The sequence below is a fragment of the Oryctolagus cuniculus genome, chromosome X (genome assembly GCF_964237555.1).
Source record: "Oryctolagus cuniculus chromosome X, mOryCun1.1, whole genome shotgun sequence".
Taxonomy (NCBI): Eukaryota; Metazoa; Chordata; class Mammalia; order Lagomorpha; family Leporidae; genus Oryctolagus; species Oryctolagus cuniculus.
Window position 1 is genome coordinate 90,462,299 of NC_091453.1, and position 24,169 is coordinate 90,486,467.

General features: G+C 42.8%; 3 protein-coding genes across 16 annotated transcripts in view; all 3 read right to left on the reverse strand.

Moving 5' to 3' along the window:
- The window catches only part of GPRASP2 (G protein-coupled receptor associated sorting protein 2), an 87,421-nt gene extending 76,697 nt beyond the window's left edge, over nt 1-10,724 (reverse strand). Inside the window, exon 1 of the mRNA XM_017349647.3 lies at nt 10,586-10,724. The gene's annotated coding sequence lies outside the window, so the exon portion shown is untranslated. The remainder of the gene's footprint in view (nt 1-10,585) is intronic.
- GPRASP3 (G protein-coupled receptor associated sorting protein family member 3) overlaps nt 1-10,725 on the reverse strand; it is a 107,144-nt gene extending 96,419 nt beyond the window's left edge. For all 14 annotated transcript variants that reach the window (XM_070066455.1, XM_070066451.1, XM_070066454.1 and 11 more), the window contains exon 1: nt 10,586-10,725. The gene's annotated coding sequence lies outside the window, so the exon portion shown is untranslated. The remainder of the gene's footprint in view (nt 1-10,585) is intronic.
- Nucleotides 10,726-12,015: 1,290 nt separating this feature from the next.
- On the reverse strand, nt 12,016-14,169 carry ARMCX5 (armadillo repeat containing X-linked 5). The gene has a single exon (XM_017349649.3). It carries the CDS (start codon nt 14,121-14,123, stop codon nt 12,411-12,413), a length of 1,713 nt encoding a protein of 570 aa, XP_017205138.1. The 5' UTR covers nt 14,124-14,169; the 3' UTR covers nt 12,016-12,410.
- Nucleotides 14,170-24,169: the final 10,000 nt, after the last annotated feature.

Here is a 24,169-nt window from a genome sequence, read left to right on the forward strand (position 1 = left end):
CCAGTTGGGGAGTGAACCAACAGATGGAAGATCTTTCTTTCTGTCTGCCCTCTCTCTGTAACTCTGCATGTCAAATAAATGAATAAAATCATTTAAAGAAAGGAAACTCAATGAACTTCAAGAAATATTTAATACTCTAACAGATGTGACAGAGACATAGAAGTAATTAAAATAAGTCAAACAGAAATTACTCAAATGGTACACTAAAATTAAAACCGTAACAACAGGCAACAATAGCAGAACAGATCAAAAAGAAAGAGTCATGCAGTTCAAAGGGCTACTTGAACGCACACATCTGGAGGGAAAAAAAATAAAAAGAGTAAGAGGAATGAAGAAAGTTTATAGAAAGTTTCAGGACAGTATAAAAAAGCAAATATCCTAGTTATTGAAGAGGGATTTGAGAATGCCAAAGCATGTTGATGAGATAGTAACAGAAAACTTCCTAAACCTAGAGAAAGATACAACTATCCATGTACAGGAAAATCAAAGATCACCAGTCAGATTCAACACAACCAAGTCTACTTACAACCTATTTTAATCAAGATTTCCAAGCTTAAAGATGAAGAGAACATCCTCGAAGCAGCAAATGAGAAAAAAATAACAGATAAAGAGGTCACAGCTTGCTTGACTGCATACTTCTCAGCTGAATACTCCCATAACAGGATGGACTGGGATAATACTTTCAAGGTATGGAGGGGGCAGGAAATGCCATTCAAACAGATTGTAGCCAGCAAAGTTATCCTTCAGATATGAGGAAAAGATAAAGACATACCAAGATAAACAAGAGCTGGGAAAATTCATTACCACCAGACCTGTCTTGCAAGAAATGTTACAGGTAGTTCTTTAATCTGAAAGAAGGAGATACTAACAAGTAAGTAAAAACATCAGAAGGCAAGAAGCTCGCTGTTCAGAGTATCCACCATACAAACAAATTCAGAATGCACTCCTACTGTCAAAAAGTACTTCAACCATTTATATCCTCAGCTTGAAGAAAAAAACAAAACAATTAAGATAATAACAATGATGCTAAAAGACTAGGAATACAAAAAGATGTAAAAAAGGACATCAAAATTTTAAAATATGGGGAAGAATGGAGTGCAAGTTTAGAATGTTTTTTGGAATTCTTATCCCTTTTGCTTTTTGTTCCCTTTCCAAACTTTATTAATCAATATTAAGTTGGTATAATTTCAAAATAGCATGTTATGACCAAAGTAGTTTTTGGTAAGCCTCATGGTAACTACAAAGAAAAAAAATCCATATAAGAGGCTTCAAAAAAATAAATAAGTATCAACAGAAAACAACTAAACCACAGGAAAATTTTGAGAGGAAGAAGAAACAAAAGAACTACAATAACATTTGAAAATAAGCATCAAAATGGCAGGAGTAAGATCTTATCTATCAATAATTATCTTAAATGTCAGTGGAATGTATCTCCAATTAAAAGACACAGAGGGGGCAGCACTGTGGCACAGTGGTTTTAAAGCCTGGGCTGTATGTAGCACCCGCCTCCCACATTCGCCCCAGTTGGAATCTGGCTGCTCCACTTCTGATCTAGCTCCTTGCTAATGGGCCTGGGAAAGCAGTAGAGGCTGGCCCATGTCCTTGGAACCTTGAACCCACACGGGAGACTTGGAAGACCTGGAGGAAGCTGCTGGCTCCTGGCTTCGGATTGGTTCAGCTCCACCTTTGCAGCCATTTGGGGAGTGAACCAGCAGATGGAAGACCTCTCTTTCTCTCTCTCTCTCTCTCTCTCTCTCTCTCTCTCTCTGTAACTCTGTCTTTCAAATAAATAAAATAAATCTTAAAAAAAAAAAAGACATACAGGGGCTGGCACAGTGGCATAGCAGCTAAAGCTGCTGCCTGTAGTGCCGGCATCCCATATGGGAATCAGTTTGAGTCCTAGCTGTTCTACTTCTGATCCAGCTCTCTGCTATGGCCTGGGAAAGCAGTAGAAGATGGACCAAGTCCTTGGGCCCCTGCACCCACATGGGAGACCAGGAAGAAGCTCCTGGCTCCTAGCTTCGGATCAGCGCAGCTCCGGTCATTGTGGGCAACTGGGGAGTGAGCCAGCAGATGGAAGAACTCCCCCACCCCCGCCCCGCCTCTCCTTCTCTGTGTAACTTTCAAATAAATAAATAAATCTTTAAAAAAAAAAGAAAGTAAAAGGATGGAATAAATAAACAAATAAAAACAAAAATCAAAATGAAGAAGCAGTAGCCACACTTATATGAGTTAAAAATCATATATTTTATCCACAGCAAATATTAATAGACATAAATGGAGATATTGACTTTAATCCAACATAGTCAGGGAGTTTAAACACCTCCTTTCGGGCCAGCGCTGTGGTGCAGCGGGTAAAGCCGCTGCCTGCAGTACCAGCATCCCATATGAGTGCTGGTTTGAGGTTCGAGTCCCGGCTGCTCCACTTCAGATCCAGCTCTCTGCTGTGGCCTGGGAAAGCAGTGGTGGATGGCCCAAGTGCTTGGGCCCCTGCACCCACATGGGAGATCAGGAAGAAGCTCCTGGCTCCTGGCTTCAGATCAGCTCAGCTCTGGCCTTTGCAGTCATCTGGGGAGTGAACTCTCCCTCCCTCTCTCCCTCTCCCCGCCCCCTTCTCTCTCTGTGTAACTCTGACTTTCAAATAAATATATGAATCTTTAAAAAAAACTCCTTACAGAAATGAACAGAAAAATCAAAAAAGAAACAGTAGAGTTAAATTGCACCCTAGATTGACTGGAACTAACAGACATTTAGGGACCCTTTCATCTAACAGTTGTAGAACATACATTCTTCTTAATAGCTCATAGATCATACACCAGGTGAGATTATGGGGCAGGTTACATACCGATTCTCAACAAATTTTCAAAATTAGAAACCACATAAAGTATTCTTTTCTGATCACAATGCAACAAAACTAGAAATGAATAAAAACTTCAGAAACTACATGTAAGCTAAACCACACTCTTGAAGAGCAAATGGATTAAAATAGAAGCTTAAGAGAAAATGAATTTTTTGAAGTAAATGAAAATGGAAACACAACATACCAAAACCTATAGGACAGAGCAAAAGCAATACTAAGAGGGAAGGTCATATAAATCAATTTCTAGGTTAAAAAGTCCAAACTACCTCAAATAATCAACTTTTTGTTGCAATCCAAGAAACCAGAAAAATAATAACAAATGCAACTCAAAATTAGTAGAAATAGACAAAATAAAACTAAGAGCACAAATAAGTCCACTAGAGAGTGAAAATTATTTTTAAAATAATAACGCAGTTCTTTGAAGATAATTAACAAATCCTTGGCCAGACTAAGAAAAAAAGAGACAAATACATAAAATCAGACATGCAAAGGGAGACATTATAACTGACACCACAGAAATACAAAGAACTGTTACAGCTTTCTATGAGTAATTATGACAATAAATTTGATATAAACTAGAAGAAATGGACAAATTCTTAGACACATACACCTTATTAAGACTGAATCATGAAGAAATGGAATTACCTAAACAGATCAATAATGAGTAGCTAAATGAATCAGTAATAAAAAAAAAGTCTCCCATCAGAGAAAAGCCCAGGACCAGACGGTTTCACTGCTGAATTCTTAGAAACATTTAAAAAAGAATTAGCGCCGGCGCCGCGGCTCACTAGGCTAATCCTCCGCCATGTGGCGCCGGCACACCGCATTCCAGTCCCGGTCGGGGCGCCGGATTCTGTCCGGTTGCCCCTCTTCCAGGCCAGCTCTCTGCTGTCGCCAAGGAGTGCAGTGGAGGATGGCCCAAGTGCTTGGACCCTGCACCCCACGGGAGACCAGGATAAGCACCTGGCTCCTGCCTTCGGATCAGCGCAGTGCGCTGGCCGCAGCGCGCCGGCCACGGTGGCCATTGGAGGGTGAACCAACGGCAAAGGAAGACCTTTCTCTCTCTCTCTCTCACTGTCCACTCTGCCTGTCAAAAAAAAAAAAAAAGAAGAAGAAGAAGAATTAGCACTAATTCTTCTGAAATTATTCTAAAAAACAGAAAAGGAGAGGGACTAGTCTTGTGGCACAGCAGGTTAAGCTGCCACCTGCAATGCCAGCATCCCATAAATGGTAAAAAAAAAATATAGATGTTTATCAAGTACCACGTGTCTATGTTTAAAAATACATAGACTTTGTAAATTGTTAAGGTAAGCTAATTAACATATGGATTACTTCAGATACTTATCATTTTTGTGGTAAGAACACTTAAAATTCACAGTATAAGCATTTTCAAGTATATGATATACTGTTATTAACTATAGTCACAATGATTTACAACTGATCTCTTGAAATTACTTCTCCTATCTAACTGAAATTCTGTAAAGTTTGATCAGTAGCTCTCCTACTTCCTTCCACCCACAGCCTCAGCAGAGGAGAGGAGAGGAGAGGAGAGGGGAGGGGAGAGGGGAGGGGAGGAGAGGATAAGGGAGGGGAGGGGAGGATAAGGGAGGGGAGGGGAGGGGAGGGGAGAGAAGAAGGGAGGGGAGGGGAGAGGAGAGGAGGGGAGGGGAGGAGAGGGGAGGGGAGAGGAGAGGAGAGGGGAGGAGAGCAGAGGAGGGGAGGGGAGAGGAGGAGAGGAGAGGAGGGGAGGGGAGAGGAGCGCAGAGGAGGGGAGGGGAGAGGAGGGGAGGGGAGGGGAGAGGAGAGGGGAGGAGAGCAGAGGAGGGGAGGGGAGAGGAAGGGAGGGGAGGAGAGGGGAGAGGAGGGGAGGGGAGGAGAGGGGAGAGGGGAGAGGAGAGGGGAGGGGAGGGGAGGGGAGAGGAGAGGAGAGAGGAGAGGAGAGGAGAGGAGAAAATCTCTCACCCACTGATGCACTCCCCAAATGCCCACAACAGCTGAGGCAGAGCCAAGTCACAGGTAGAGAAATCTGGAACTTAGTTTGGGTCTCCCCTGTTGGTGACATGGACCTAAGTACTTGAGCCATCATTTGTGGACTCCCAGGGTACACATTAATAGAAAGCTCGAATTGGAAACAGAGCCAGGACTTGAATACAGGCACTCCAATTTGGATGCACAAATCATAAGCAATATCTTAAATGATGTGCCAAAAACCTGCTCCTCCTTTTCCCAATTTTAAAAATCAGGTTATTTGGGGGGCCAGAGTTGTGCTGTGGCACAGTGGGTTAAACTGTTTGCTTTTTTTTTTTCAACAAATTAAAATTTGTATAGATGTAAAAGTTGTGTACTACACATTGAAAAGTGGATGTGATATAATTAACAAAAACAAATGAACTAAACATTGATGTCTAATGTACCTATGACATTTTTAAAGCTAGATTGTTATCCTAAGTACAGAATTCAGTAACTCTCGTCCTAATACTCATGACTAAATAATGTCAAAAAATGTCTTAATTCCTTTCTTGGGTTAATAATAGAATGCATTTAAAATTGTATTTCTCATCCCAGTCAATGGAAGCCTATACAATGTTATTTCAAGTACAAACCTCAGCTGGAATTTTGTCTGCAGAGCTATGAAAAGAGGCTCCATAATAAACTGTTTGCTTTCAATGCTGGCATTGCACATTGGAGCACCAATTCCTGTCCCCGTTGGTCGGCTTCCAATTCAGTTCCCTGCTTATGTGCGTCAAGTACTTGGTCCTCTGTAACCCATGTAGGAGACCGGGTTGGAGTCCTTGGCCCCTGGCTTTTGCCTGACCCAGCCCTGGCTACTGCAGTCATTTGCAGAGTGAACAAGCAGATCAAAGATCTCTATGTCACTCTGCCTGTCAAATACATAAATGAGAAAATCTGCTTTTTAAAAAAATCAGGTTGCTTGCTTTCTTGCTATTGACTTATTGAATTCTTCATAACCCCAATGATGTTCTTCCCAGAAACAGAAAAGCTTATCCTTTCTAAAATTCATGTGGAATACCAGCTGATTCCAAATACACCAATCTGGGAAAAGAAGAATAAAACTGGAGAATTCATATTTCCTGATTCCAAAGCTTCCTATGTGACTATAATAAACTAAACAGTATGACACCGGGCATAAAGACAGGCATACAAGTATTAAGCCCATGAAATAAAAGAGCCCAGAAATAGGGGTCGGCACTGTGGCATAGAAGGTTAAGCCTCCACCTGCAGTGCTGGCATTCCATATGGGCACCAGTTTCAGTCCTGGCTCTTCCACTTACTAGCCAGCTCCCTGCTAATGCACCTGGGAAAGCAGTGGAAGATGGCCTAAATCCTTGGTCCCCATATGGGAGACTAGAAGTTCCTGGCTCCTGGCTTCAGCCTGCCAGCCCCAGCTGTGGTGGCCATTTAGAGAGTGAACCAGCAGAAAGAAGACCTATCTCTCTCCTTCTATCTCTGCCTTTCAAACAAACACATCATTAAAAAACAAAAGCCCAGAAATAAATCCTTGAATATGTGTTCAGACGATTTTCGCAACAGTATCAAGGCCATTTAATGGGGGAATGATAGTCTTTTCAAAAAATGGTGCTGTGATACAGGGGCCCAAGGACTTGAGTCATTTCTACTGCTTTCCTAGCAACATTAGCAGGGAGCTGGATCAGAAGTGGAGCACCTGGGACTTGAACTGGCACCCATATGGGATGCTTGCGCTGAAGGCAATGGCTTTTCCAGCTAAGCCACAGAGCCAGCTCCTTATTTTACAATTATAAGAAGGTAATGATGTGTCTTTCCTTCCTCTCTCTCTCTTCCCCTTCCTTCTTCCTTCCTTTCATTCTGAATACTATATCTGTATCATATATGTATGCATCTATGCATTTGCCAATATTTTTTCCTGTTCTGTGAATTGTTTTAGCACTTTCTTGATGGATCATTTATGGTTATTTTTAAGGTCAAATCAAATAAGCCTGATAGTTTTGCTCTCAGAGGTGCTGAAGGAGGGGCCACTGTTGTGGCACAGATGGTTAAGCTGCCGCTTGTGACACTAGCATCCCACATGAGCACCAGTTTGAGTCCTGGATGCTCCACTTCTAATCCAGCTTCCTACTAATGCTCCTGGGAAAGCAATGGAAGATGGCCTGAGTACTTGGGCCCCTGCCACTCATGTGGGAGACCCAGAGGAGTTCCTGGCTCCTGGCTTTGGAGAGGCCCAGCCCCGGCCATTGCATCCATTTGGGGAGTGAATCTGCAAATCCTGGGCCACTGCCACCACCTTGGGACAAACCAGGCTCAGCCATTGTAGCCATTTGACAAGTGAACCAGAGAATGAATGATCTCTCTCTCTCTCTCTCTCTCTCTCTCTCTCTCTGTCTCCTCTCTCTTTCTTCCCCCACCCCGTCTCTGTGTGTGTCACTTTTCCCTTCAAATAAATATGTATTTTAATAAAGCTGTAGAATAATATATACACTATGATAATATTCCTTTTTTTTTTGACAGGCAGAGTAGACAGTGAGAGAGAGAGAGAGAGAGAAAGGTCTTCCTTTTCTGTTGGTTCACCCCCCAAAGGCCGTTGCGGCTGGCACGCTGCGGCCAGTGTATCACGCTGATCCGAAGCCAGGAGCCAGGTGCTTCTCCTGGTCTCCCATGTGGGTGCAGGGCCCAAGGACCTGGGCCATCCTCCACTGCACTCCCAGGCCACAGCAGAGAGCTGGCCTGGAAGAGGAGCAACCGGTACAGAAACCGGCGCCCCGACCGGGACTAGAACCTGGTGTGCCGGCGCTGCAGGCGGAGGATTAGCCTATTGAGCCACAGCGCCGGCCAACACTATGATAATATTCAACATTTTCAGAAATCCTCAGAACACTTGGATATTGTGCCATGTAAGTAATGCCTAGAAAATGCATAAGCTGACAATATTTATTTGTTAAGTCTAAAGCAGCAATTGGGTTAGGGTTTGTAGTTGAAAAGGTCTTTGCTTGTAATGTTCAATCATTTGAAACCAGAACGTATTAAGACATTACATAAGTCAGAATTCCAGAGGCCAAATCAATATCAATTTCTTCGCTCACCCAAATTCTGAACAAAATGAATAGAAGGAGAAAACCAGAGTTGAGTGCTTGGCAGTGATTAAGACGGAACTTGGGGGTCCGGTGCTGTGGCATAATGGGTAAAGCCACTGCCTGCAGTGCTGGCATCCCATATGGGCACTGGTTCAAGTCCCGGCTGCTCCACTTCCAATCTAGCTCTCTATTATGGCCTGGGAAAGCAGGAGGAGATAGCCCAACATGCACCTGCATGGGAGACCTGGAAGAGGCTCCTGGCTTCTGGCTTCGGATCGGCACAGCTCCGGCCGTTGTGGCCATTTGGGGAATGAACCAGCGGATGGAAGACCTCTCTCTCTCTCTCTCTCTCTCTGGCCATTTGGGGAATGAACCATCGGATGGAAGACCTCTCTCTCTCTCTCTCTGCCTCTTCTCTCTCTGCGTAACTCTGACTTTCAAGTAAATAAATAAATCTTTAAAAAATAAAATTAAAAAAAATAAATAAAAGATGGCATTTGGGATGACCACATACCATATTGCAGTGTCTTGGCTCAAGTTCCAGCTCCTCTGATGATTTTAGCTTTCTGATAATGCATAATCTGGGAGGTAGCAGTGATGGCTCCAGTACTTGGGTCTTTTGTGCTCATGTGGGAAACCTGGATTGAGTTCCTGGCTTCTTGCTTTGGCCTAGCCCAAACTGTATCTGGGTATCTGGGGAGTGAACCAGTAGATAGAAGACCTCTGCCTCTCTCCCTCTGTGTCTTTCTTCCTTTCAAATAATTAATCAATTTTTGAAAAGTACTAAACCAGATGAGAAATAAACATACCATGTTTGCTACTGACAAATTGGATATAGAATATGACTCAGACCTTTAGGCAAGTAGGCTTCCTAAAAATAAATCCCAGAATTTGACACACTATTCCATCCAATTAGAAACTGGGCCTTGGGGCCTATGCTATGGCATAGAAGTTTGAGGCTCCACCTGCAGCACCAGCATCCCATATGGCTTACGGTTCAAATCCCAGCTGCTCCACTTCTGATCCAGCTCCCTGCTAATGCTCTTGGGAAAGCAGTGGATGATGGCCCAAGTGGTTGGGCCCCTGCACCCACACGGGAGACCCAGAAGAAGCTCCTGACTTCTGGCTTCAGATCAGGACAGCTCTGGCCATTTCGGCCATTTGGGGAGTGAACCAGCAGATGGAAGACCTCTCTCGCTTTCTCTGCCTCTGCCTCTCTATAACTCTGCCTTTCAAATAAATAAATAAATCTTTAAAAAACATCATACAGAATAGAAAGAGATTCAGAATCAGGAAAACAGGAGCAAATGTGGAGTATTAATACTTCCTGATTTCAAAACTTACTACAAAGCTACAGTAATGAATGCCCTGCAGTACTGGCATAAGAACAAACTTACAGATACATAGAACAAAGTTGAGACCAGAAATAAAACCAAAGTGTCAGTGCTGCTGATTTTCTTAATGATGCCAAGTCCACTCAATTGGATTTTCTTATGTAAAAGAATGAAACCAAACCCTTTATTTACACCATGTACAAGAATGAGCTCAAAATGTTCCAACAAACCTAAGCATAAGTAAAAATTATAAAACTCTTAAAACACAGGAGTAAATATTTTTGACCTTGGGTTTGGCAATGTCACCAAAATATCAGCAGCCAAAGGAAAAAATAGATAAATTGGAATTCACTGTAATTGAAAACTTTTGTGTACCAAAAACTTCATCAAAGGTGAACAACCAACCTACAGCACAGGAGAAAATGTCTGAAAATCATATAAAGGGCTTGTATCCAGAGTATATAAAGAACTTGTACAACGCAGCAGCAACAACAAAAATAAACCAATAATCTGAGACAGGGTTTGTGGCAAAGTAGGTCAAGATTCCACTTGGGACACCTGCATTCAGAATGCCAGTGTGAATCCTGGCTACTCCACTTACAATCCAGCTTCCAGCTAATGAATCTTGGGAGGCAGCAGATGATGCTTCAGCTGTCTGGGTCCCTGCCACCTACATGGGAAACCCAGAGAGAGTTCTCTCTCTGGCCTGGCCCAGCCCTGGCTGCCTGTTGCAGGCATTTAGAGAGTGATCCAGTGGATGGAAAATCTGATCTTTATCTCTCTCTGCCTTTCAAGCTGAAAATAAAATTTAAAAATGGGCAAAGCACTTAAATATATACTATTCCAAAGAAGATATGCAAATGACCAAAGAACATGTGAAAAGATGTTCAGCATCATTTATCATTAGGGAAATGCAAATGAAAACCACAACGAGCACCTACAGAATGGCTATTAAATAGTAATGGAAAAGGAGAGTTTGAAACAATGTGGATACATTGAAACCACTATATATTGTTGATGGGAATGTAAAATGGTCCAGCCACAGTGGATAAAAGCTTGATATCAACATATAACATGGTCCAGCAATTCCACTTCCTAGGTATATGTTCAAAATAATTTAAACCAGTGCCTTGGATAGATACTTGTACTCCAGTGTTCATTGCAACATTATTTTTAACAGCCAAAAGATGAAAACAGCCTAAACATACATTAATAGATGATGCTCAGGAACAATTTGAGGGATGATTCTCTCTCCCATAATTCCCACCCAAGGAGAGACCATCAACATCTTGCTTTGACACAAATATACACCCCACACTCACCCTTCTCTTTAATTGACGTTGGAAAATTCCATAGCCATCAACTGCTTAAGTGTGTGCTCCAGAAGGCATTGGAAACACAGACTATTTCCAAAGGGTCTGGTGCAATTGTGTTGTGAAGATCTCCAACACTGAGAACAGTACCCACATCTGGTACTACAGGCTAAGGAAGTTCTGTGGATTAAAAAACAAGTTATCAAGAACTTCAAAAATAATCTAAATTGAAGCTTCACACTGCCAAAGTCTTACCCTGCTTTTTTCCCCTTAATGCCCCGTGTAGTAGATTGTCCTTCATTTTAATTTCTGAATGTATTAAAAATAGGTTCACCCTGACCTTAACATAAATTAAAATATGGATAGCAGTGAAAACTAGTGGTGCATTACACCATGTGGATATTTTTCAGTTTAGGCCTTTCCCCAGTACATTAAAAAGTTAAAAGAGACAAAGGTCAACAGAAAGACCAGCATTTGTGCACTGATCCTAATACCTCTATTTCCCAATTCTGGACAATAAATTAGAGGATACAAACAATAAAGGAGATTTGGGGGTAGAGAAAGCAGAGGTGGCTCTGTATCACAATCTATATTCTGTCATTCTATGCTAACAACCCTGTCCAGAATCTAGCTTTTGTTAAACATAAACAGGAGAAACTGACATTGCATAGATAACATAGCTTCAGCTCTATGAATTGTGCACAGTGAGATTAGGGAAATTAATTTCTTCCTAACTATACACTCCTAAAAGAAATTTTAGTATCCTGTAGCTGTATTATACATAGAGCTGAGCTCCAACCAAAAAAGATCAGCACAAACAAGGAGCTACCACCAAGGACAGGTACAAATCACCAAGTCCAAAACACTGGCCAGAAAACAAAAACAAGGATCAGAGTCGACAGTCACCAAGGCAGGACAGATAAGACTATCACTAGAAAGACCCTCTTCCAAGGCCTAAGACTGCAGGTGGAGGGAAACTCAGATGAAGCACTGAATCTGGTATCCCTGGATGGTGAGAGAGCTGTTGAAGGCACAGTGGGGCCAGATCCCTTCAGAACACATTCTCTGCAGTTGTTCATGGCTTTGCTGAATGGGACTTGTGGACCAGGGGTCCTCTTCAAGGTTAAAAAGCTTCCAGGCATGCTGATGAGACATTCCATATGAAAGTTTTGGAACTCCCACAGGAATGAAAGCAACTGTGCTCCCTTCCTCCTCAATCTGTCCTTACCCACTTCCCCAGAGCTGTCAAGATAAAGCTCCATTTCTCACTTGAAGACCTAACAGAATGAAGCCCTATCATCCAGAATCTACAGCCAGTACCACCTGTCTTATTGTGTAGAAGGTAATTCTGCTCCTTGAACATATTGAAACTAAAACATCTGACACCGTGACCTCATTTAGTTCGTGCCCCACCCCTACAGAAAAACAGACACAGACAGTGGTCTTCACCATGTTTATATTGTTTGTGCTTTTTCCTTCTCACTAGATTTCAACTGAAGAACTAGGACAATGTTTTCACCAGTTTTGGCATGCAACTTTATTAACAATATATAAATGAAATCTCAAAAGGAACATATTTATATCAATATAAGGAACAGATGTATAGCTTATTCATGATGAATAGGTTCATTATCAGGTCATGTTGCAGAAATACTAAAAATATCCCATTTTATTATATACAATAACAATCAACAAATGTACAAGTTCTCAAGGTAAACTGGCCTCCTTCAGTCAACACAAAGAACCTAATTACTGAATTTATAATTATGTGCATTGGTTTCATACTGTAACAACATCATAAAAATGTCAAAGCTTTGAGAGAACATACAGCTATTCAGAGTTTGAGTATTAATCGTATAACTTTATCTCTCACCTCAAGATCACTGTGCTCTGCTAAGTCTTGGAGTTTCTGACCAAACCATTTTGCTTCCTGGAATATGGAAATAAGTTCAGATTTAGTGAACTTTTCCTTGGTAAATAGTTTTACCCTTTTTTTGAACTGGAAATTTATATTCTCAAAAATTTCAATGACATTAAGAATATTGGCCTTCGACTCATTCTTGTTAAAGAGTGCAACCAATGATGATAGTACTTCCCCACTGATCAGCTCTCTTGTATTGGCTTGATTTTTAGACAAGCACATAAATACTTTTAAAACATAAAACTTGATTTTAACACTTCCCTTGTTTAGTAAGCTGAGTAAATCTCGAATGTAATTGGCAATTACATGGTGGTCCTCAAATTTCATACTCAGTTGAGCTAATAATTTTAGTCCAGCCAGTTGTACATTGGAGTTCAAGGGATAAAAAATTATGTCCTTACAAAGTTGATGTATGTATAACTCTCCAATTTTTGTTTCTTCAGAGGACTCAGAACTGTAATCCACTGTATTTAAGGCTCTAGGGTGTTCTTTAACATTGGGATTATTGATCAACTTTTCAATCATAACAGTAATACCTACATCATGAATTATATCCTGGGTAAATGGATAAGCAGGACTGATGCCCATTATCATTGTAGCTATTTCATGAATGAAAGGATCTTCAGTTAACTTAAGGAGGGCAACAAGTTTATCAAACTCTTTTGGTTCTAAACTAAAGGTACGTGATTTGCAGCGACAGGCCTTTGGATTTGGCCCATATTTCTCCCTTTGCCTGATCTGTTTTTTGATCTCAGCTAAAGTCTGGAAGTAAGGTCCATTATAAGGTGGGATCTTGGTGAGAGGCCGAACCCCCAGAGGAGTTTCAATCAGGGTGTCCACCAGGGTCCAGTTCCCTTCTGGAGGTGAGGATCTCTCCCCTCCCTCAACTGGGACTAGGACAATATATCTGCCCCTTGACCATGCTGTTGCTTTTTGTTTTATAGTAAGCGGTGGTTGATGTATGGGCTCAGGAGTCTCTTCAATCTTAGGTGGGGGCTTGTAAACTTGAGGAGGGGTTTCTTCTTCAGGCCAGAACCAGGACCCTACACTAGGCTCTTCTCCGGCCCAGAACCAGGAGCAGGCATTTTCTTCATCCTCATTACCTGACTTGATCCCGATATCGCCTTTTTCCTCAGCTCTGGACTTGATGCTGGCCTCAACACTTGACTCTGGCCTGGACCCAATATTGGCCTTATCATCAGCCTTGGCACAGGATCTGATAAGTTTATCACTGCCATCAACAACCTTGATTTCAGACTTGGTTATAGCACTGACCTTAAACGCAGGCATGGTCTTTGACTTGCTTTGGGGCACTCTACCATGTTCTGCAAGGGGTTTTTCCTTAGTCTTAGTCATGACTCCAGTCTTGATCATATCCTCCATCTTGCTCACTTCTCTCGTCATGGCCACAGCCACAGGCTCAGTGTAGGTCACTGTCTGTGTCCTGACTACTGACCCATTTCCGGTCTTGGCCTGGATTACTGATTCTGTTTTTGGTGCTGCCTCAGCCACTGCCTTCACTTGGGTCTCAGCTTTCACTTTAGTACTGGCAGAGCCACTGACTCTAGCTTTCAGGCCAGCCTCAGTCTCTCCTCTAGCCCTTGTCCTATCCCCAGAGCCAATCATGGTTCAAGTTAAAGATAAGGCCAAGTTATGTACCACCCACCCCTGTCTTAGCCTTGACTGAAGGTCTGTCCCAGGTTGATGTTTTCATTAGAAGTCCAGTAGTCATTCAGCCCCCTCTCCAACTAAGGCTCTACCAATGATACAGACAGCATGCAGAGGAATCTCACTCAAGGTAGGGAAAGATGGCTGTGCTTGGGCGCAGCCCTGTGGAGGGTGGTGGTCTTCAGCCACTCCAAGGCCACCAGATCTGTCACTGAAGTTGGACCTAAGAGTGAAGGAAGGAAATGGGGCTTTGAGTCTCTTCCATTTTTTTCCTCACACTGATCTGTACAGACACAGGAAAGGTAAGGAAATTCAGTGCTACGCAGGAGAGGTACATAAATACATAATCAGCAAACTCTCTCCTTCATTTCACCCACTCTCAATACCTTCAAATGCTACCAGTCTCCATTCTAGGCACTAAACAGGAACACGAACGGTAAGAAAGCTGGATGTGAGTAAGAGAGGCTCAGGAGTCCCTAGACTGGCTCTTGGACCTTGTTGGAGCCAAGCAGATCTCCATTATCCCATTCTTTACATCTACCCAAGAATTCCCCACACTTATACCAACCTGCACTGATCTGGAGTAATTTTCTCCTCCTTTCCTCGTTTCCAGTGGTGACAAGCCCTACAGCAGACCTACAGGCAGACCTAAAGGCAAATAAACAAACAGGAGGATATAGAAATTGATCTCCTGGTAAAGTGGCCTTGGTGCCTGGTTCCTATTCTTGCATTTCCAGATATAATCCATCTCGTTTTTCCCTTCTCTCGTCCCCTCTTCCCTTGCCCTGTTTCAGGCTGCTCTACTTCCCCCCACAACTGCCCATCATCTTCCTCTTCAGGGATTATCCTAGCATTTCCCTGGTTTAGAATTAGCAGGGCAAGCAAGTGGACAGCGGGGAAAGCAGATCTTTAACCACCAAAGTTTATCATGAGTCCAACTAAGTCAGCAGAGGGGAAGGCAGACAGGGGCTATTGGTAAGCTTACAAAATAGAAGAGTTCAAATTCTCTAGTCTCAGGGCTGGTGCTGTGGCACAGTGGGTTAACGCCCTGGCCTGAAGTGCCGGAATCCTATATGGGTGCCAGTTCAAGTCCTGGCTGCTCCTCTTTTGATCCAACACTCTGCTATGGCCTGGGAAAGCAGTGGAGGATGGCCCAAGTCCTTGGGTCCCTGCACCCATGTGGGAGACCTGGAAGAAGCTCCTGGCTCCTGGCTTTGGATCGGCGCAGTTCTGGCCATTGCAGCCATTTGGGGAGTGAACCTTCGGATGGAAGACCTCTCTCTCTCTGCCTCTCCTCTCTCTGTGTAATTCTTTCAAATACATAACTAAATCTTTAAAAAATTCTCTAGTCTCAGTCACACATACCCTTGTACCCTCACAGCAACCTTAACTAATACAGGGCAATTTTCTCTTGTTTGTTATTTTCCAGCTTCAGGATTGGTTACCATTTACAAATCTTCACAACAAATGACAGACCCATAAATCTGGGGACAGATCTAGCTACACAGAGTCACAAACACAGAGACAGATAAATGGAGATGCAGGAGACAATGGAGAATGAGTCCCTGGTAGAGACCAGCACTTGGGGCACCATGTTTTCTGGATGCAGGTATTTGTCAAACATTTTCTACCTCCTTTCTTTCCCACCGCCCAAATCTCCAATCTTCTCTCCTCCATTCCTAAAGTCTGACAATTCTCAGGCAGAAGCAACTCTAACATCCCTGCAAGACAGTAGTGGTGTTAATAGAGATGAAGCTCCCAGACAAATCATGTAAACTGGGAAAACAATTAAAAGCATTTCCAAATTTCTCTAAGTTCCTATGTTTCCTTCCTCTCCCTTAAAGACCTATCGTTTTCTGCCACGTAATACCAATAAGGCAGGACATGTTTGTAAACCTTGCAGAGAAGATTCCTGGAGGTTCCCCTACACCCATATCTGCTCTTGCTGTAACCACCTTCAAACATTCTTACTCCACTGAAAGCAGGCCAATTTGCTTTTCCTTCTCCCTTCCCCTTGGGGTCTTCTGTGCCCTACAGATCTTTACAGAAACGTGGAGTACAGCAAACTTACAAACACATCGACACATATAAATGCACTATACACACGCAAAGACCCAACGAAAAGACAGTGGAAGAAACATAGCTATTAATGGTCAGACCACTAATCAGGACGTGACACACTTTTCAAAATCCAAGGTCTTGGTTACCAAAACATCTACAACCTCTTTTTACACTCTTCCTCAGAGCTAGAAGCCGCTATTACACCCCTTTCCCTTCCCAAACATGGTCTGGAAATCAAGCTAGCAAGAGGCAGATCATTTTATCTTATTCCAGTCTCTCTCCCTCACTGCCCGCCTCCCATCACCTAGTTACATATCCTGCGTTCATTCCAATACCCACGTCCATACTCCCAAGCGATGGCCGCCTTCTCACTAACCTGCTCTGTTTGGATCAGGAGCCGTAGTCTTGTTTCCTTGCCTCAAGGGTGCCGTGCCACACAGGACAGACAGACGTTTCGATGAATACCAGGACCCGAGCAATGGCGGCGACTGTTTGGGTTGGATCTGCACCTGAGACTTAGGAGGAGATACTTGTTTTATCAGCTAAAGGGCCGGGACTGGCAAATTGCTGCCCTGTCACTTTTTGGTATTCCTTGTTCTTTCCCAGGGACTCCTCGGGAACCCGCACGCAATTACTAACAGCTACCTTTTCCTCCGCAGTCCGGTTACTGCCACGTCCCCCTTCCCGAAATCAGCAGCGGGAGGAGCTAAAGGGTGTTTAAGGGGATCCGGCTTGCGGAAGCGGAGTGATACCAAACTTTGCCCAGCGCCAATCGCTCTACGTCAGAGGACTGCGTCCCGCCCCCTCTAAATGCGCAGCAGCGGAATCTGTATACAGCGGCAACAGCGCCGGAAGCAGGGACACGGCAGAATATCAGTGACTCAGTATTAGTTTTTCTCCTTCGGGAGCTGCCCCCAGCAAAGCTTTTTTTTTTTTTTTCTCCACTGAGCGGAAATGAATGCGGGTTTCCTCTGGAAATCAGCTCCGGCCTGACAAAGCGGACGAATACCAAAGCGTTCCAGTACTGACAAGTTCACCTTTCCTAACTCTTAAGAACCAGAGAAGTGTACAGTCTGGGGATACGGGAGGGGCCGAGGTAGGATGGTCTGGAAAGGGGCTAGAAAGGATAAAATCTGATGTATTCTCTCTGAGAGAAGCCTTTCCACACCACCTGTTCAAACACTTAGTTCTCTACACGATATGGGCAGAGTTGTGGCTAATCTAAAAAGCTTCTGTGGCCTGATGCGCTGATCAGTATCCAACATCTTGGAATTCTGTTCTGTCCCCTGAATCGTTCGTCCTTATATCCCAGAATATTCTTTGCATTAAAGTGATCAAAGGTAAAGTGGGTTTAAGATATAGAGAAGGCAGAGATGAACGGAGATAAGCCCATTAATACCGAACCATGGCTGTGTACGCGTCTGGTTACCACGATACTCTCCCCCAGCTAAATATGCACAGGAGACAGCCGGAACATGAGGGAAACAAGACTTTTCCCATAGAAAAGGATTACTACGAAAGTGTCTTTGTACCTGTGAACCAACTCCCTCCCCTATTTGTGTGCCCTCTTTAAGCCTGACACTGCATTTTCCCTACCCAAAAACTCAGACCACCCAGAGGCTCTAGGGTGGCTCTCTCATATTCTTTTTTTTTTTTTAATTTAGACAGTGAGAGAGAGAGAGAGAGAGAGAGAGAGAGAAAGGTCTTCCTTCCCTTGGTTCACCCCCCAAATGGCCTCTGCAGCAGGAACTATGCCCATCCGAAGCCAGGAGCCAGGTGCTTCCTCCTGGTCTCCCATGCGGGTTGCAGGGCCCAAGCACTTGGGCCATCATCCACTGCACTCCCAGGCCACAGCAGAGAGCTGGACTGGAAGAGGAGCAACTGGGACAGAATCCGGCGCCCCAACCGGGACTAGAACCCAAGGTGCTGGTGCTGCAGGCGGAGGATTAGCCAAGTGAGCCGTGGCGCCAGCGGAAACCACAAGGATTGTTAAAAATATGTTTTGGAAAGAAGCTTAGGGTATATTAATATCTTAAATTCTAATGAACATTTTGGGGGATATATGAAATTTGGATTTGATATTAGTTGGAGAAAACAGAGAGCAGTAAGGAAGTTTTCCTGTTACATAACCTGAATTGAATTTTCATGTTGCTTTAGGAGTGTTCTTTGTTCTCAGAATGATTCAGCTTCTTTTCTACTGAAAATGTTTTCTATTGAAATTTCTGGGCATGACTTTATTTTTCCTATCCTAGAAAAACTAGTAATTATGTGAAGAAAATTTTAAGTACCATATATCCCAACTTCTAACATCATATTGATATATATATTTGTCCCAATTTTTATCAATATTGATATATGTGTACATATAGATATATATATTTACAAAACAAGATTTCATTGTATTTATTTCATTGTAACCAGTTATCTTTCCAGTGGCATAAAGCATGCTATTATTTCTCTTATTTTAAAACACTCTGTCTTGACCCCTCATCCTGTGAAAGACTCTGCTATGCCTTGCTTCAACAATTTATTTATTTATAGTACTTAGCAGTTTGCTTTAAAAAATTTAGAAGTGTTAATAACATAATTGAGGCTGCCGCCCCAGCTCACTAGGCTAATCCTCCACTTGTGGCACCGGCACCCCAGGTTCTTGTCCCGGTTGGGGCACCAGATTCTGTCCTGGTTGCTCCTCTTCCAGTCTAGCTCTCTGCTGTGGCCCGGGAGTGCAGTGGAGGATGGCCCAAGTGCTTGGGCCCTGCACCCGCATGGGAGACCAGGAGGAAGCACCTGGCTCCTGGCTTCGGATCGGCGCAGCGCGTTGTCTGCAACGTGCCAGCTGTAGTGGCCACTTGGGGGGTGACCCAACAGAAAAAAAAGGAAGACCTTTCTCTCTGTCTCTCTCTCTCTCACTGTCTACTCTGCCTGTCAAAAAAAAAAAAAAACCATAGTTGAAAATTCCTGTGAAATTATACCCAGTGAAAAATTATATACTCCAAAATGATTTTATCCAGAATACAAATTATTGAAGAAAGTACATATGTGAAGAAAAATAAAATTTATCAGTAGTGATTATTTTGATGATATGAATTATGTAAGTTTTTACTATAGTTTTATATTCTCCTGTATTTTCCAAATGTCTAAAGTATGTTACATTCACAAAAAATTCAGTATGATTTCTAAATTGATTTATAATTTCTAAAATTCATACAACATAAACTTTAGCATTTTAAATATTATAAAATGTACCACTCAGTTACATTAAGTACATTCACAATGTTGTATAACCAACTCCACTATCTAGTTGCAGAAATTATTCAGAAAAATCATATTGTTAAGCACTTTCTCCGATTCCCAACTTCATCCGATTTCTGGCAACCACTAATCTGCTTTGTGTTTCTCTGTTTTGACTGCTCTAAACATATCATATAAATGGGATCATAAATCTGTGGCCTTTTGTGACTTACTTTCTTCATTTAGCAGATTTACTTTTTTTTTGAAGATTTATTTATTTGAAAGTCAGAGTTACATAGAGAGAGCAGAGGCAGAAAGAGAGAGAGAGGTCTTCCATCCACTGGTTAACTCCCCAATTTGCTGCAATGGCCGGAGCTGAGCCGATCTAAAGCCAGGAGCCAGGAGTTTCTTCCAGGTCTCCCACCTGGGTGCAGGGGCCCAAAGACTTGGGCCATCTTCTACTGCTTTCCCAGGCCATAGCAGAGAGCTGGTTCAAAAAAGGAGCAGCTGGGGCTAGAACTGGTGCCCATATGGGATGCCAGCACTGCAGGTGGCGGCTTTACCTGCTTTGCCACAGTGCTGGCCCCTAGCAGGTTTTCAGGATTCATTCCCATGTCATAGGATATGCGTGTACTTCTTTCCTTTTCATGGCTAAGTAATATTCAACTGTATATGTATACTACATGTTGTTTATTTATTCACCTGTCAATGGACATTTGATATGTTTTTGCCTTAACACTATTGTGGCTAATGTTCCAATGAATATTTTCTGTAACTTGAAATGATACACCTTGGTGTAGTTGTCCCCCCGTTTGGGGTTCTCTGATCTTCCTGGATCTGTGTTTTGTGTCTGATGTTAATTCATGCTCATTATTGTTTGGGATATTTATTTCCTTCCTGCCTTCTTTCCTTTTTTCCTTCTTTCCTTCTTCATCCTTCTGTTATCCCTATTTCACATAGTTCCACCCTTTATAGTTTTCCAACAGTTCTTGAGTAGTTTGTCCTATTTTTGTCATTGCTTTTTTTTTTCCTGTTTTCATTTCCACTTTGGAGGTGTCTTTTGAGACATCCAGAAGCTCAGGGATTCTTTAATCAGTTATATCTATTCTATAAATAAGTCCATCAAAGATATTCTTTATTTCTGTTACAGTATGTTTTATCTATGATATTAAAATTCGTTTGATTTTTTCTTAGATTTGTTCATCTGTTTAAATTGTCCATCTGTTATTGTGTAGTATCCACTTTATCCATTAAATCTCATATATTCATCACAGTTGCTTTAAATTCCCAGTTGATAATTCCATCACTTCTGCTATAGGAGTCTAATTCTGATGTTTGCTGTCTCTTCAAATTGTGTTTTGGCCTTTTGATACATCTTGTTTTTTTTAAATGTTTATTTATTTTTTATTTATTTGAAAGACATAGCACCAGAGACAGAATCACACACACACACACACACACACACAATCACAGAGAGAGACAGAGAGAGAGAGAGAGAGAGTGTGCACTTCTGCCTATTGGTTCATTTCCTATATTCCCACAACAGCCATACCTGGGCCAGGCCAGTCAGGATCCCAGAACTCCAACCTGTTCTCCCACACTGGTCACAGAGACCCAAGCACTTGAGCCATCTGCTACCTTCCCAGACACATAAGCAGAGAGCTGGATCATAAGCAGCATAGCTGGGACTCAAAGAGGCACTGTGACATAGGATGCTGGTATCACAAGTGATGGCTTAACTGTACCACAATGCTGACATTTTCAATTGTAACTTCTTAAAGATTTATTTATTTATTTGAAAGTCAGTGTTATGGGGAGGGGGTAGATCAAGAGATCTTCCATCTGCTGATTCACTCTCCAACTTGCCGATCAGCCAGGACTGGGCCAGGCCCAAACCAAGAGCCAGGAGCTTCTTCTGGGTCTCCCACATAGGAGACAGGGGCTCAAGTGCTTAGGCCATATTTCAGTGCTTTCCCAGGTGCATTAGCAGGGAACTGGATAGGAAGTGGAGCAGCCAGGACAGGAACCTTGGCCGATATGCTGCACAGGCATTGCAGGTGCAACTTAACCCGCTATGCCACAATGCTGGCCCCTGTATTTCCCCTTTTGACCATTCAGGTCCTTTGTCCATTTCTTAACTGGAATGGTTGTTTGTTGTTATTGAGTTTTTTCAGTTGTTGATATATTCTGGCTATTAACATTTTGTCAGATAAAGCTTGCAAATATGTTCTCCCATTCTCTTGGGTGTCTTTTTACTGTATTGATTATTTCCTTTGGTGTGTATAAGCTTCTGAGCTTGATATAATTCTGTTTGTATAGTTTTGCTTTTGTTTCCTGCACTTTGAGGGTCTTATCCAAGAAGTCATCACCTACACCAATGTCTTAAAGTATATCCCCTACATTTTCTTCTAGAAATTTCAGAGTCTCAAGATTCAATTCGGGTCTTTGATCCATCTTATGTTGATTTTTGTATATGATGAGAAGTAGGGGCCTAACTTCATTCTTCTACATATATACATCCAATTTTTCCAATACTGCTTATTGAAAAGACTGTTATTCCTCCAATATTTGTTCTGGACACGTTTTTGTCAAAAATCACTTGGCTATATGGATTAATTTCAAGGTTCTCTCTTCTGTCTGATTGATCTATGCACTGGGATTTATGCCAGTACCATGCTATTATAATTATTATATATTTGTAGTATGCTTTGAAAGCAGGTATTGTGATGCCTCCAGCTTGATTTTTTTTCCCCTCAGGATTGCTTTGGCCATATGAATTTTAGGATTGTTTCTTCTAATCCTATAACGAATGTCATTGGTATTTTTATAGGGATTGCATAGGGAATATAGGGAATCTGTAGAACACTTTAGGTAGTATAGACAATTTAATGATATTGATTCTTCCAGTCCTCAATGGTATTTTTTGACTCAATGAGTTCTTTTCTAATATTTCTCTTTTGTTGCTTTTTGGTATCTCTCCCTCTGCTGAATTTATCACTCATATCATCCATTGATTTCCTAATTTCATTTAACCATCTGTCTGCATTTTTTGTGTTCCTTTAAGTATCCTTATTATCATTACTTTACACCCTTAAAACATTTTATATTTATTTGTTTGAAAGGGAGAAAGAGGGGGGAGCAGAAAGAGATCTCCCATCCACTGATTCATTTCCCAAATGCCTACAATAGCCAGGGCTGGGCCAGGAGAAACCCAAGAGCCAGAGACTTAATCCAGGCTTCCCACATGGGTGGCAGGGACCCAACCACTTAAGCCATCATAACTTGCCTCCCAAGATGCCCATTAGGAACAAGCTGGAATGGAGAGCAATGCCGGGGCTCAAATCCAGGGACTCTGATATGAGATGCAGACATCCTAAATGATGACTTAACTGCTACATAAAGGATCCACCCCTATTGAATTCTTTATCAGACATTTCATCAATTTCCCTTTCTTCTTAGTCTGATACTAAAGAGTTGTTGTCTTCCTTTTGAGGTGTCATATTGCCTTGCTTTTTCAAGCTTTTTGTGTTAATTGATTTTTGCCCATTTGGGGGATCAGTTCTGCTCATTGCTTTTTAAAAAATATTTATTTTTATTTACTTAAAAGGTAGAATTACAGAGAGAGAGAGAGAGAGATCTTCCATTTACTGGCCCACTCCCCAAATGACTGCAGTGTCTGGGTCTGGGCCAGGCTAAAGCCAGGAGCTGGGAGCGTCTTGTGGGTCTCCCACATGGGTGCAGGGGCCCAAGCACTTGGACCATCTTCCATTGCTTTCTCAGGCGCATTAGCATGGAGCTGGATTGGAAGTCCAGCAGCTAGCTTTTGAACCTGCACCTATATAGGATGCTAGCATCACAGGTAGAGGCTTAACCTGCTATGCCACAGCACTAGCCCCCTTCGTGTTGCTTTTTTTTTTTTTTTGACAGGCAGAGTTAGACAGTGAGAGAGATAGAGACAGAGAGAAAGGTCTTCCTTGGTGCCCCCCACCGGGTCTCCAATGCGGGTGCAGGGCCCAAGGACCTGGGCCATCCTCCACTGCCCTCCCGGGCCATGGCAGAGAGCTGGACTGGAAGAGAAGCAACCAGGACAGAATCCGGCGCCCCAACTGGGACTAGAACCCGGGGTGCTGGCGCCACAGGCGGAGGATTAGCCCAGTGAGCCGAGGCGCTGGCCTGGCTTTGCTTTTAAAGAGTGATTTTTACATATTAAAGGCTTTATCCTGTAGATGTGTCTTTATGTACCGGTGTGTGGTAAGTTACTTTGGCTTTAGTTCCAGTTGAATGCTATATATAGTATAGTCCTCCCATGCCTTCTATTGCTGTAGTTAATGGTGGAATTAGTGAGGAGGTGGGGCATTTGGGGGCCATGTGTGTTCCAGTGAGATTACTATTTCCCTATCGTGCAGTCCCCCAGCCACCTCTTGAAGGAGGGAATGGAGTCAGGAGCTCATGTGATACTGAGAGCAGGTTCTGTTGGTGTTGCAAGTGGGATGGGCTTGCAGACTCCAAGGCACCATCCATGTTTGGAGTTGGAGCTACAAAAGCAGTACTGGTGCTAAGAGCAGCCTGGGCAATTGCCAGGAGCACGCCAGCTTCAAAGAGCAGCACTAGCAGGGCCGGCAAACCCTCCAGCTGTTATCTTTTGAAGTGATTGTATCTACAGGAGTGTCCCTGGCTTTGAGAGGGTAAAACAGGCACATCCCTAACCACTG

What these genes read in the sequence shown, in the direction of transcription:
- ARMCX5 (XM_017349649.3), bottom strand. Translation starts at nt 14,123, where the DNA reads ATGATTGGCTCTGGGGATAGGACAAGGGCTAGAGGAGAGACTGAGGCT.